Source organism: Zootoca vivipara, chromosome 11, assembly GCF_965207765.1.
Source record: "Zootoca vivipara chromosome 11, rZooViv2.hap1.1, whole genome shotgun sequence".
NCBI lineage: Eukaryota > Metazoa > Chordata > Lepidosauria > Squamata > Lacertidae > Zootoca > Zootoca vivipara.
In genome coordinates, this window is record NC_142594.1 from 56,230,048 (window position 1) to 56,245,377 (window position 15,330).

The following is a 15,330-nucleotide window of genomic DNA, read 5'->3' on the forward strand; positions in this document are numbered from 1 at the left end:
CAGGTCACACTTCCAGCTGTCTGTTCCGCTCCTGGCCTGGCTGATGAAAGAAAGAGAGTTGCTTCGGAATCCACGTGTTGGAAGAAGCCTTTTTGTCTCCCAGGCAGCAGGCAGCGTTAGAAGCTCATACGCATCGTGCTAGGCGCCAAATGGCTCCCTTAAACTACAGTCACCAAAACGGAAGGCCTAGTTGCCATTTATGGGCCAGACTGCTCAAAAGTCTAATCTGTTTCAATACGACCTTTTGGTTCCTGAAATTCATTCCGATTGTGCAGATGAAATATAAAGGATGGGGTTCTATAGGGTGTGTTGCTAGCGCGTGAAAACAGCCCAGGTCCAAGGATCCCCAGGCACGCACCTCCAGATGGTGGAGACGTCAGGCGCCATCCTGGCTCCTGGGCATCTTCGCTTATTCGCCAGGGCTATTGCCTTTGAAGCCCTCTAGATCTGAGGGATTCATTGGCAACTGTGGCAAGAGGGCTGCTGGACCTTTATGGCCCTCGGGCTTTACCAGTCCCCTTCATAACCAATCACCAGGGGCATAGCCAGGATCAAAACTAGGGGGGGGGGCAAGCCATGGTCGTTCAGGGGCGGAGGCCAAGGCACGGGAGGGGAGGGGCCACGAAGTGGGAATGTGGGCAGGGCTACAGGGCCAGCGGGCCCGATGACATCGTAGTGGTGGTGGCGGCAGCGGTGGCCACCTTGTGCTTCTGGGGCTGGCAGCATTGGCGGCTACCCTGCTTGGCTGGAGAGGACGGGAGGGTCGGGCAGGCGAGAGGGGGTGGCAGGGCGGGCGAGGGCGAGGCAAGGCATGGCCGCAGCCACGACGGCTCCGAGGCGTTGCTGCATATCAGCATAATATTTCAACCATGTGGTGGGTACAAGCCCCACCTCAGGAAAAAATTCCTGCATTGCAGGGGGTTGGACTAGATGACCCTTGTGGTACCTTCCGACTACAATTATATGATTCTATTTATATATTACCATAGCATATGCATCATTCTGCTTTCTTGAATTGTCCTACTCCTAGGCATAGCAGCCAACTCCTAGAGGCCTAGGTGCCTCCCCCCCCCCAATTAAAAAAGTGCTGGTTATGGTCTGTAAAATACATTATTTTTTTGCTTCTAGGGGGGGGGCAGCTGCCCCCCTGCCTACGCCCATGCCAACCACAACAGTTCTGGGTAGCTCAGACTCAACAAAACATCATATATGCAGAACGTCCCTGCTTCAATCCCTAGCTTTTGAAGGTGGTGCCGAGATTGTCCTCCTGCTACCAGTCAGTGCAGACAACACAGAGGTAGATGGCCCCAGTGGTCTGTTCCGAACCGCTGGACCAAAGTAGCGCTCCCAGGAGTGGTTGGGTGCCAAAGGAGGATGTCAAATATATCAGAATGGCCCATTCAAGTGCTTTATTAAAGAAAGGTGTAGACTTAGCCTGCCAGATCTGCCAGCCTTTGCAGACCTGGGGCGGACACCACAGCAAGGAGATGGCTTGTCTGCACCCAAGCAAATGTGCGTACATTATACACAAAACAGCACATGTCATTTCACCTGCCCAGGTGAGGGCGCAGGTGGAAAATACTCAGACCTTACAGATAGTTCCTCTTTCTGGGCTCAGAGCCCAGTCCCTTTAGCCCACAGATAAGGAAAGCATCAAAGCCGGCCAATTAGCTTATATCAGAGCAAGTGAATCTAAACATAGTTGAGCTCATTGCTACAACAACTACCAATTAATGGTGGGGTTATCTTGACTGCCAAGATGGCGTTTGCAGAGCTTCCGGAGCAGTTCGTCTTTGGTTCAGCACATGGTCCCACTGGGCTTCCTGTGTACGACTCTCGCCTTCCATGGAAGAGGTTTTTGGAGGGTAATGGCAAACGGTGGTTCGACCTGCTGTGGTAGCAAGCAAATGAAGGAATCACTTGGAAGGGGGATTAAATGAAGCCACAGACTCTGGACCTATGGCGTACTCGCAGCTGAAGATACTGCTTCAATAAATCTTCAGGAAGCTTATCTGTTCAGCTCAGTGGCTGAATTGGCAAACCACGGTTTGCGGTGCATTAGCAAACCATAACTGGAAACCGTGGTTTGGGTTCTTAGATGGGAGCCATGTATATATTGAGACTGGGGCAAATGTGGCGAGAATGAAGAGCGGTTGGTGGGTGCAGTGAATGTTGGAAGCTTTGGGACAGGATAAAGAACTTTACTCAGTGCATACTTGAAACTATGGAACTCCCTCCCACAGGAAACAGCAATGGCCACTGACCTGGGTGGGTTTAAAAGAGGAAAGGGGGCTATCGATGGCTACTATCCACGATGGCTCTGCTCTGCCCTCCACAGCTGGAAGCAGCAATGCTTCTGGACGCCAGTTGCTGGGAACCACTGGAGGGGAGAGCTGCACTTGTGTTTGAATCCTGCTCACGGGTTTCCTATTGGCACCTGGTTGGCCACTGTGAGAACAGGATGCTGGACTGGATGGGCCTTTGGCCTGATCCTGCAAGCTCTCATTTCCCCAATGCAACTGCAGAAGAGCTTGGCTTCTGGATCGGCCCATCTCGTCCTCATGGGCGCCACCTAGATAATAACAACAACAATAATTTTATTATTTGTACTCAACCCATCTGACTGGGTTGCCCCAGTCTTGCAAGCTCACCAATCAGGCTCCGAGTCCAACAGCAGCTCTCCCCACCTGTGATTCCAAGCTGCTGGATGATGCCGCTGGGAGTCCCAGAACAGTAGAGCTGGAAGGGCCACAAGAATCATAGAATCATAGAGTTGGAAGAGACCACAAGGGCCATCCAGTCCAACCCCCTGCCAAGCAGGAAACACCATCAAAGCATTCTTGACATATGCCTGTCAAGCCTCTGCTTAAAGACCTCCAAAGAAGGAGACTCCACCACACTCCTTGGCAGCAAATTCCACTGCCGAACAGCTCTTACTGTCAGGAAGTTCTTCCTAATGTTTAGGTGGAATCTTCTTTCTTGTAGTTTGAATCCATTGCTCCGTGTCTGCTTCTCTGGAGCAGCAGAAAACAACCTTTCTCCCTCCTCTATATGACATCCTTTTATATATTTGAACATGGCTATCATATCACCCCTTAACCTTCTCTTCTCCAGGCTAAACATACCCAGCTCCCTAAGCCGTTCCTCATAAGGCATCGTTTCCAGGCCTTTGGCCATTTTGGTTGCCCTCTTCTGGACACGTTCCAGCTTGTCAGTATCCTTCTTGAACTGTGGTGCCCAGAACTGGACACAAGGATCATCTAGTCCAACCCCTGGCAATGCCCAACATGGGACTTGAACCCATGACCCTGAGATTAAGAGTCTCATGCTCTACCAGCCGAGCTATGCCAGGTGCCTGGGTCCAAGCATCCTCGAGTTGGCCGAGACTCTCTCTTAAATCTATACATGCCAAGAGCTTACGTAACCCAGTGCACTCGCTAAGCGAATTCTTGGAGCTGAGCTGCTACTGCCTTGGGGTTTTTTTTCTTTCCAGTAAACTGAACAGTCAGCGATGGTCTCCGTCCTCCCCGCTGCGCGCCTCCCCCTCCCCAATGTTGTCGTTGGTGCCCAGAGGCAGCTAATGTGCCTGGCATGCTCAGTGGCGCATGCAGCGCCCGCCCACGGAACAGGGCATGCCTTGGCACGCATGCCAGAATCCCTGCAGGCCGACTTCTGCCCTCCAGGGGAGAATCTTTGATACCCCTAACCAGAACATTGGGGGAGGTTGCTGGGTCAGGATTGGGGTGGTGGCTGACTGGCCAATGATTCAGTCAGAGAAGCAGCCCTTCAGTGGACCCAGCAGAAATTCCTAGTGCCCCTGCCCCGCCTCGCAGGGTGGTTGTGCGATAAAGGCGGCAGATGACTCTTTGCGAATGGCTTTTTAAGTTGCAGCAGGGGAAGAGCTGGTGGTTAAGAAGCTTTCTGGAGCGGCTGTTGGCGGAAAGCAAAGGGAGACTGGGAGCCGGGCCTCGGCGTCAGATTCAATCAAGGGATCGCGATGGAAGTGACCTCGTTTGCAAGAGCTGGAAGGAAGGGAAATAGCAGTAAGACGCAGCGAGGCCGAGCAAGCGCTTGAATACACACACACACACACACACACACACACACACACACACACAGAGGCAGGCAGGTGGCCTTGATGCCTTGCTAGAGCAGAGCAGTCCTTGGAAGCGCCGAGTTAAAATTGCAGTAGTGAAATTCGAACCCAGGACTCTCCAAAGGGAAGGGGCCCCATCCATGAGCACTGGCAAGGTGAGAGCCATTGTAGCATCGTGGTTAAGAGTGTAGTAGGACTTGGACCTGGCAGACCCGGGTTCAAATCCCCACTCTGCCATGAAGCTAGCTGGTTGACCTTGGTCCCGCTTCTCGGCCTAATCTACCTCGCAGGGTTGTGGTGGGGGATTAAATGAAAAAGGGGGAGAACTAGGTACGCCAGCTCTGAACTCCTTTCTGGCTTTCAGTTCCCCCACCCCATAAAATACTGTTTTGAAACAGCCTCTCTCTCATTCCACGTGAATAGAAGGGGGATGCGAGAGCCAGGAGAGATTTCTCAAATATTCCCATAGGCTGCCCCTCTTGCATTTATGTGACTGGCCAGCTGGAAGCATCCCCCACCCCCTTTTAAAATTCCGTTGTCACCATGGAGACTACGGCAGGAGGAGAAAGTTTGGTTTCCACGGCAGCAGGCCGGGGTTGACACCTGGAAGGACCAATGGGATGTTTCCTCTGTGTCTAAGCAGCATGCAAGCGATGGCAGATTGTGATCAAGGGTGTCAGCATAAAATCGTTCGGAGCCTTGGTTCTCATCGTTCCATGCAAATTGACACTTTCATCAAGTTACAACATAGATTATAACCCAAATGAATCACACAGAGAGACTGTAGGCTCCTGGGGGCAGGGACCTGTCCTTCTTCCATCCACATTTATTGAAATGTACATGTGATTTTTTTGGGGAAACTTAATAAAAAAAACTTCGCCAATTTATTTGTATTTTTTTTTGCATTTCTTGTTCCACTTGCCACTGGCATGCGCTGGAAACATTGCCATCCAGAGGAAAGGGGGGTATAGATTTGTGTGTCCCTGTGGGAAAGAGAGAGATCTATCTGCTTGACATTTATCACCAGCTTCATGGTGGGGAGAAAAGTCAACAGCTCCACACCAGCCCCTCTGCCGTCTGGCTTCTGCTAGCTCCAGAATATGGGCCAGGCTGAAAAGTTGCAGCACCCACAAAGTGAAAAGGGTGAGACTGGCTGTCCGGCCACATGCTGCCCCGTGTTGGAAACTGGCGACTGGGGCCAGCTCCACTCCTGGACCCGGAAGTTTCTGCTTGAAGGCAGGCCACATATTGCAACAACCAGCTCTCCCCTCTATCTTTTGGGAGCCAGGATCATAAGGAGGCGAGAGAGAAGAGGAGGAGAGGGAACCAGGCTGCTGCGTCATCACAGGAGGTAGAAAAACTGAGTATTTCCCAAAGCCTCCCTTCTGCACAATTCTTACAGGTGCAGCGCAGCCCCTCGCCCACATCTCATGGGCCAAGACCTAACTTCCATGCTTCTAGTCCTCAGCAGCACACAGGAAAAGATAATTCCACATCCTTGCTCCTCCTGTTGGGATTTTGTGTGTGTGTGTGACTGGCAAGTGTGCATGCAATTTTGCATGCAATAACAGTATTGCAATCAGATACCACATTCATGGAATTTGCTGTTGCACACTTCGTTCTTCAGAAGAGCTGCTAGTCCTCAAGGCTGAAAATAGAGACTTGAATCAGATTTTGAGTAGTTGGTATTTTGCTTGCCACTAATCTCATATTGAGGAAAATTGGGTGGGTGGGTGGGATTGGCCCTAGGGGGCCCACAGCCCTAACCCTCCCCCTTCCCCACAGCAAATAAACATAATTTTTACTGCCCTATATTCTTTCTTTCTTTCCTTCTCTCTCTCTCTCTTCTCAGATCCACCCTTGCAGCATTAAGTTTCAAAAATGTTACTGGTCAAATGCCAAAGGAACAAAACAGGCGAGTTTATAAAAGGCATACCCATTTATTATGTCTGAGCTGCCCTAGTTTATGGATCAAGAGATCATTGTTTCACAGCTGAAGGTAACAATATTCAGAGAGAGAGAGAGAGAGAGAGAGAGAGAGAGAGAGAGAGAGAGAGAGAGGGGTAGCATGTCTGTTGCGGCAACATTGCCATTAACTGCAATGTGGCATCATAAGGATGGTAAGCAAATTATGGAAATTAGAAGCACCTAAAATGTACAGAGTAACTGCTTGTCCTCTGCATCGTTCGGAGTTTCCAATATGGCCCTTGATGAAATGTAGCTTTTGTCCTGGCCTTCGGCAACAAACCTCTATCTATCACACACTATTGTAGAATCACAGAATTGTTGAGCTGGAAGGCACCCTAAGGGTCATCTAGTCCAACCCCCTGCAGACAGACAGCGTGGGCAGAGTAAGGACCTGGGAGAGACCAGGGTTCGAATCCCCACCCCACTCAGCTATGAAGCTCATTGGCCAGTCACTGCCTCTCAGCCTAACCTACCTCACAGGGCTGCCTGTTGTGGAGAAAATGGGGAGGAAGAAAACTATACTTGGCACCCCCAAACTCAGCCCTCCAGATGTTTTGGGACTACAACTCCCATCATCCCTAGCTAACAGGACCAGCGGTCAGGGATGATGGGAATTGTAGTCTCAAAACATATGGAGGGCTGAGTTTGCCCATGCCTGCTCTATACACTACCTTGAGCTCCTTGGTGGCAATTAGAATGCAACAAATAGATAAAGAAATAAAGCAGGAATCGGAGCTAAACTATTCTAATTGTAAATTGTTAGAGTTGATTCTAATATTTAATGGTGTGTTTTTATATTGTTTTGGCCCATTCTGGCTCATAAGAAATCTGAATAACAACAATAGTTATAAAAACAGCAATAGTAATATAATAATAATAATAATAATAATAATAATAATAATAATAATAATAATAATTTATTTATACCCCGCCCATCTGGCTGGGTTTCCCCAGCCACTCTGGGCAGCTTCCAACAGAAAAATAAAATACAATAATGGATTAAACATTAAAAGCCTCCCTAAACAAGGCTGCCTTCAGATGTCTTCTAAAAGTCTAGTAGTTGTTTTTCTCTTTGACATCTGATAGGAGGGCATTCCACAGAGTGGGTGCCACTACCGAGAAGGCCCTCTGCCTGGTTCCCTGTAACCTCACTTCTCGCAGTGAGGGAACTGCCATAAGGCCCTCGGTGCTGGACCTCAGTGTCCGGGCAAAACGATGGGGGTGGAGACGCTCCTTCAGGTATCTGTGGCAACCCAGTCAGAGGGGCGAGGTATGAATAATAAAATTATTATTGTTATTATCTCTCCAGTTCTGCAATAATACAAAGCTACTGCATAGCGGGCAGACAGAACAGTGGACTCTGAGCAAGAAGAGGTGGGTTCAAATCCCCATGAAGCTCATGCGGTGTGGCTTCGGACCACCTGCTTCCTTTCAGCCCCTGCTCTGAGCATCACCCCATTTAGGCTACCCTGAGCTCCTTTCAGGAGTGCGGCGCTTACAATGCCGTCAGATCCCATGGGTCGAGGTTTGGATTCAGAGTCTTGAGTCTTGCAGAGAGCCGAGGGCGACCTCCCACATTCACAATCCCAAACATGCAACACAAAATGGAAATACAGTGGTCCCTTGGTTCTCAAACGCCTTGGTACTCAAACAACTTGGAACCCAAACACTGCAAACCCGGAAGTAAGTGCTCCAGTTGGCGAACTTTTTCCAGAAGCCAAATGAGTGTTACACTGAGGTCTGTCTGTTTTTTCCATTTATTTTGCGTTTTTGTTTTTATGACACTGTGGAACCCAGTTCAGCTACTGATTGACTGATTGTGTGACTGCAGTACATTGTTTAAGGCTTTCATTTTATGGATCAATGGTCTCGTTAGAGAGTAAAATTCATGTCAAATTGCTGTTTTAAGGGTTGTTTTTAATCCGTTTTGCATTACTTTCTGTGGGAAAGCAGTGCGCCTTGGTTTTGGAACGCTTTGGTTTTGGAACAGACTTCCAGAACGGATTAAGTTTGAGAACCAAGGTACCACTGTAGATTTTTTTTTTAAAGAGACATAAAGCAATGGGGTGTCCTTGGGAGTTTTTTTTGGGTTTTTGAGAAAGGGCAGAGATAGTAAAACACGGAAAGTGGAGAACAGGCTACCTTCTCTCACGAAAGTCGAGCGCCCGTGCATTTTGCCTCCTGTCTTACGATCTAGAAACCTTTCCTTAAAATAAAACGAAAGCTGGGAATCCTGGTTCACTGTGGGAGAGGGAGAATTGTGGAAGAGGAGGAAAGAAATGATATGAAATGATGTGAAAGTTGGGCATCTGAGAATTATGGTTCGTGGGAGAAACTCTGGACGTTCTTGCCTGGTGATGTTGATGACGCCATCATGTGACAGAAACAACGGGCGGTGATGCTATGAATCAGGTCACGCCTCTCTGTCATGCAGTGCACTTATAGCAGCTGCACACCTATGTACAGTATGCATAGACATTGTGGCAAGTATTCAGGTAAATTCAGCAGTCCTGTATAATATATCACAAAGGGAGGTAAGTTTGGAGAACTGAATGAGATGGATATACAAAATATGCAGGAATGGCGGGTAAATTGAAAGCACCTTGGAAGGGAGGGAAGTCATTGAAGGTATGGTTATAATGAAAGATGTTCATTTTGAAACATGGAATCTGAAATTTTAATAAAAATTATTTTTAAAATAAGCGCTCTCTCAGTTTTCTCCTCTAGCCATTATCATACCCCATGAACAGCCTTATCTTCCATTGTCCGATTGCACAAGCTGTCAGATTGCACAAGCTGACACCTGGCTTGAGAGCAGTACATGTGAAAAGGCTCTAGGAGTCTTGGTAGACCACAAACTTGACATGAGTCAGCAGTGTGATGCAGCAGCTCAAAAAGCCAATGCAATTCTGGGCTGCATCAATAGGAGTATAGCATCTAGATCAAGGGAAGTAATAGTACCACTGTATTCTGCTCTGGTCAGACCTCACCTGGAGTACTGTGTCCAGTTCTGGGCACCACAGTTCAAGAAGGATACTGACAAGCTGGAACGTGTCCAGAAGAGGGCAACCAAAATGGTCAAAGGCCTGGAAACGATGCCTTATGAGGAACGGCTTAGGGAGCTGGGTATGTTTAGCCTGGAGAAGAGAAGGTTAAGGGGTGATATGATAGCCATGTTCAAATATATGAAAGGATGTCATATGGAGGAGGGGGGAGAAAGATTGTTTTCTGCTGCTCCAGAGAAGCAGACACGGAGCAATGGATTCAAACTTCAAGAAAGAAGATTCCACCTCAACATTAGGAAGAACTTCCTGACAGTAAGAGCTGTTCGGCAGTGGAATTTGCTACCAAGGAGTGTGGTGGAGTCTCCTTCTTTGGAGGTCTTTAAGCAGAGGCTTGACAGCCATATGTCAAGAATGCTTTGATGGTGTTTCCTGCTTGGCAGGGGGTTGGACTGGATGGCCCTTGTGGTCTCTTCCAACTCTATGATTCTATGATTCAGTCAGCTTCCAGACCCCATTCAAAGTGCTGGTTTTGACTTATAAAGCCTTAAATGGCTCAGGACCCCAATACCTCAAGGTCCGCCTCTCCCCATATGAACCGCCCTGGACCTTGAGATCATCTTCTGAGGCCCTCCTTCGTGTACCTCCTCCAAAAGAGGCCCAGAGAGTGGCAACATGAGAACGGGGCCTTTCCTGCAGTGGCTCCCCGCCTGTGGAATGCTCTCCCCAGGGAGGTTTGCCTGGCGCCTTCATTAAACACCTTTAGGCAAAAAAGTTCCTCTTCAACCAGGCCTTGGGCTGATCGACATCCCATAACCTTTTAAATGTGTTTGTGGCAGGGAGGGGGCGTTATTGGCTTATAGTCACCCCACAACTAGAATTGGGACCACAAGGATAATTTAGTCCAACTGCCTGCAATGCAGGAATCTTTTGCCCAATGTGGGGCTCGAACTTTTCTGTTCTTGTTTGCATTATGCATCTTTTTTACCTTGTATTTGTGTGTTTTGCGCACTGCCCTGAGATGAAGGGAGGTATATGTATTTAATACATATTTAGGGAATGTAAAAAAAATGTTTTGTATGGATTGGAAGTCGCCCAAAGTGGCTGGGGCAACCCAGTCAGATGTGCGGAGTACTACTACTAATAATAATAATATTCAGTGCTTTTTTTCCCCTGGGGGAGGATGCATGGGGTACGCATACCCCTAAACATTTTGTGAATCTTTTGTCCATTTACTGTATTCATTTCCCCCGATCTGAGCTATAAAATGGTGATTTTTCTTGAGTCAAAATGAGAGTACCCCGAAACAGTTTTTTAAAGAAAGAAAAAGCACTAATAATAATAATAATAATAATAATAATAATAATAAATAAGGGGCCCAGGTGGCGCTGTGGGTTAAACCACTGAGCCTAGGGCTTGCTGATCAGAAGGTCGGCGGTTCGAATCCCTGCGACGGGGTGAGCTCCCATTGCTCGGTCCCAGCTCCTGCCAACCTAGCAGTTTGAAAGCACGTCAAAATGCAAGTAGATAAATAGGAACCGCTACAGCGGGAAGTTAAGCGGTGCTTCCATGCGCTGCTCTGGTTTGCCAGAAGCGGCTTTGTCATGCTGGCCACATGACCTGGAAGCTGTACGCCGGCTCCCTCGGCCAATAATGCGAGATGAGCGCGCAACCCCAGAGTCGGTCACGACTGGACCTAATGGTCAGGGGTCCCTTTACCTTTAATATTAATAATATTAAAAATAGAAATAAAAATAGCAACAACAACCTGCTGGATCAGGCCAGGGGGCCCCTATCCTGCCCTCGCCTGGCCAATGCCCGTGACGGGGCACCCACAAACAGGACCTGCCTAGAAGAGCAAAACTCTCTCCTTTCCTGTGGCTTCCAGAAACTGGACTTTGGGTGGACGAGGGAGGATGCAGAGAGAGAGATCAGAGGCTGTTGCTCCCTGCCTGCCAGGCTGATGCAATTGCCCTGGAGGGAGCAGGGGGCCTCTTGCCTGCCCTGCCTGCCTGCCTGCCTGGCTTCGCCTGCCTCTCTCTTTCTGCTCTGCAGTACCAGGCACTCCGAGCTTCCACAATCTCCACACCCTCCCCGCTTGCTTTTCTCTATAGCTGCTGCTGACATCATTGAGGATGACAGGGCTGTTAAGGCAGCGGGGGGAGCAGCAGCAGCAGCAGCAGCAGCAGCCTGGTCCAGCCTCCTTCTCCCTCCTCCCCACCTCTGAGCTGGATTCTCCCAGGTCCCCCCTCTCCAGCGCAGGCTCCATCCCACCTCATCCTCCCTCCAGCCTGCAGAGCCCATCACAAGCTCCCGGCTGCTCCCTCCTCCTCCTTCTCTCTCTCGCCATCTCTAGGTCTCCTCGCTCCAGCCGCCTTGCCTGGCAACACTAACCCTCCCCCCCCCTACTTCACGCCCCCCACCCACACCCCGCTGGATGCCACACCATGCCCGGAGAAGCCCTCAAGAGCCAGGAGGCCACGCGGGCCAAGGACCCAGGCGTCCTGAGGGCACCTGAGACAGGTGAGTGCTTTCTTCCCCCTTCCCCATCTCAAAGGCGCACTGCTGAGTTGGCCAAAGGCGGGCGGGCGGGCGGGGGGGTGGGGAAGAGGGGAGGAGGGTTTTTTGTGTGTGGGTGGGGGTGGGCAATGTAAGCAAGGCACAAAGAGGGGGGCGGGGAGCTGTGGGGGGATGGGGTGAGGAAAGAATAGGGGGAATGGAAGTGGGAATGGCAGGTTGGGAAATGCAGGGGCAGGAGGGGCGGAGATGGTGGCTGGATGTGGGGCAGAGCAGTTCTTGGGGGGGGGGGTCTGATGAGGGGCAGAGCATGGAGAACGCCTTGGTTATTTCTCGGGAGTTGTGTGCGACTGGATCTAGAGAAAGCAGAAACACTCTCCTTTCCTTTCCCCCCTCCCCTTCTTAACGCATCCCTCCCTCCCTCAAGGCTCCTCTACCTTATCCTCACCCCCCAAGTCCAAAAAGACATGGGGCTAAGAAGGGGCTCTCCTATCTGAGACACCCCCCTTCCCTAAGGCTGACCTCTCTGTTCTGTAGGGGGGGGGGGGCAGAGCAAAGGACTTCCTCCCCCCCCCCCATGCACAGATTGTGGGTACCTCTGAAAAGTTTTTCCCTTCTTTGTTTTGGGAAATCTAGTTGTAGTAGCTCCAGGGGGGGGGCAGAGACCCTTGGGTGGGGGACTTGATCTGTGTTTGCATTTAAAGGAGGGGGGGGGCACAGCAACTTTCCCAAGATTGGCTGAGAAGTAGGGAAGCGAGCCAGCAACCACCCTGTCCTTCGCTCTCTGGGTGGGTGGGAAGGAGATCCTGCTGCTCTCCCCACTGCACATCACTGCCCTAAGGGGAGGTGTGATGTCCCCTGAGGCATGGGGGGGTTGCTTCCTTCCTTATTCCTAACAAGCACTCAGTAAGACATCACATCCCTTACATTGCCCCACAGAGTAGCTCTTAAAAACCCTTCATGACAATGATATTCTCCTGGTGGCATCCTTGTTTGCACAGAAGAATCCCCCCCCCCAAAAAAAGAAGGGGAGGTAACCTCCAGGCATCCCAGCACCTTTCCGACACCCCTGGGTACCATTTAGGGAGGGCGAGAGACCACCCCCCACACACACACACCCGGGTTCAGGCTGCTGCTAATCCATCCCTTTGGAGCCACCAGTATTTTCAGCCGGCTCACTTGTTCCGCCCGACGGGGCTTGTTGTTCCCAACTGTAAAATGGGCCCATGAAGTTGATGTGCAGGTCGAAAGCGCAAATCTTTCTACGGATGGTTGGCTAGCTTGACGCCACAGTTATGTGGGGCAGACCTGTGGGTTGCCTGCTGGATGCAGGAGAAAAATGAACAAATGCTTTTTAAAATGCAGGGCTTTGTTTATTGCAATATAACATATGGTGCGTCCAAGGAAGGGGCTTCACAGCTTGTCAGCCTCTGCCCCCAAATCTACTACCCCCCCAAAAAAAACACCCTGCAATGATGCCCCTGCTAAACCCAACTTAAATATATATATATTAATCCATGCAAATTAATGGCGATTGGTTTTCTCTTTCCCTAACCTCTGGGATAATAGGCAGAGTCGCCTAAGAGCTATGCTGCCCTTTTGTCCCCATAACCCAGAATCTGGATAAGAGTTTAAGGGCTGCAGGGATTGGTGGGTTTTTTTGGGGGGGGCGGGGAATATCAGGTGATTGGGGTTCCCCCTTTGATTCTGCTAGACATATGGCTGGCAGACGAAGGCATTGCCTCTTTTTCTGCTGCGTAATACTATGACTTGCCCCAAGACCTCGCCATAAGGCGGGACATTGTCCTTCTAAATAACTCGGTATACCAAGGGCAAAGGCAAGACACTGGAGCGCCCCCCCCCAATCCTCTCTGCATCCTTACTCAGCAATAAATCCCACTTTTATACGATAGAACTGGAGAACAAAAAAAAAAACTATGAAGGGGATTGAAAGCTTATGCGATAAGCAGGTTTATACGCAGGTTAGTCTTTCTGGGTTCATCCGCACTGGGTCCCACCTGCAGGAAATCGCCCGCTTTAGCAACTTTAATGTGAATGAGCTGCATTTTTTTTTTTCACCGTCTCCTCCCACCTGCCGTTGATCTTCCTCCTTGCAATGCTTCTGTATGCAGAGATAGGAGCATTCATTGGCAGAGGCCTTCAATCGAGTCAGAATCGCTGGTCTATCTAGCTCAGAATTGTCGACACTGACCAGCAGAAGCTCTCCAGAGTTTGGGGCAGGGGAAATTTCCCAGATATCTACCCAGGCATGCCACTGGAGGTTGAACTTTCCGTGTTCAAAACAGATGCTCTGCCCCATTGAGTTACAGCCCTTCCCCGAGTCAAATAGCTGGGATTCAAATAACCATGTTCGGTTGTCTTCCTGGTACTGAGATCTCTCAGGAAGTGGAATGAGTTGACCCAGAATGTGTGCCTACAGGAAAAAGAAAGGGGTGTGGCTATGCGGCTAGAAACTTTCTCAGTCCTGGCCCGGGGGGGGGGGGCTCGTCTTTAAAATTTTATTGGGCAACAGGCAGGAGAAGAAAGAGAAGAGTGTGTAATAGTACCACTGTATTCTGCTCTGGTCAGGCCTCACCTGGAGTACTGTGTCCAGTTCTGGGCACCACAGTTCAAGAAGGATACTGACAAGCTTGAACGTGTCCAGAAGAGGGCAACCAAAATGGTCAAAGGCCTGGAAACGATGCCTTATGAGGAACGGCTTAGGGAGCTGGGTATGTTTAGCCTGGAGAAGAGAAGGTTAAGGGGTGATATGATAGCCATCCTCTGAGGACGAGATGGTTGGACAGTGTTCTCGAAGCTACGAACATGAGTTTGACCAAACTGCGGGAGGCAGTGGAAGACAGGAGTGCCTGGCGTGCTATGGTCCATGGGGTCACGAAGAGTCGGACACGACTAAACGACTAAACAACAACAACAAAATGATAGCCATGTTCAAATATATGAAAGGATGTCATATGGAGGAGGGGGGAGAAAGATTGTTTTCTGCTGCTCCAGAGAAGCGGACAGGGAGCAATGGATTCAAACTTCAAGAAAGAAGATTCCACCTAAACATTAGGAAGAACTTCCTGACAGTAAGAGCTGTTCGGCAATGGAATTTGCTACCAAGGAGTGTGGTGGAATCTCCTTCTTTGGAGGTCTTTAAGCAGAGGCTTGACAGGCATATGTCAAGAATGCTTTGATGGTGTTTCCTGCTTGGCAGGGGGTTGGACTGGATGGCCCTTGTGGTCTCTTCCAACTCTATGATTCTATGATTCTAAGATTCTATGAGTGTGTTCGGGTTTGGCGCATTTTTACTTACAAAGCATCTTCGCCTGGTCTGGGTGATGCTTCCTGTCCTTGTTTGTAACCGTGTACTCGGCTTGCGGAAGGAAGTTCCTCCATCCCTGCCCACAGCTCCTCAAAGCTATAGTATCCAAGGCCCTGCAAAGTTTGAGAAGGGACTGGAGGCTCTGCATCGGGAATGTAAGGGTTCTGGTTCCTGCTCTCTCCAAATCAAAGCATTTCAGGTACCAGGTGATGGGAAAGTCGTCTCTCTGGGGAGCCCCTGTCAGACTCTGGGACAACTCAGGACCGGGACCCAAACATGACCCTTCAGGCCCCTCTGACTGACCCTTGGGGCTCCACCCACACCACCAGCCCTCTCCTCAGGCCACGCCTCTCACCTGCCCTGCTCTGTGCCCTCCTTGAACGCTTTTACCGGTCTGGAAAGGGTCCCTTTCTCTGAGA

At 49.9% G+C, this 15,330-nt stretch overlaps 1 protein-coding gene across 1 annotated transcript in view; it reads left to right on the plus strand.

The window, feature by feature from the left end:
• The first annotated feature begins 11,450 nt into the window (after positions 1-11,450).
• The window catches only part of LOC118092065 (uncharacterized), a 54,634-nt gene continuing 50,754 nt past the window's right edge, over positions 11,451-15,330 (plus strand). The window contains exon 1 of the mRNA XM_088654450.1: positions 11,451-11,589. Within this exon, the coding sequence (XP_088510576.1) occupies positions 11,514-11,589 (76 nt within the window). The 5' untranslated portion in view covers positions 11,451-11,513. The remainder of the gene's footprint in view (positions 11,590-15,330) is intronic.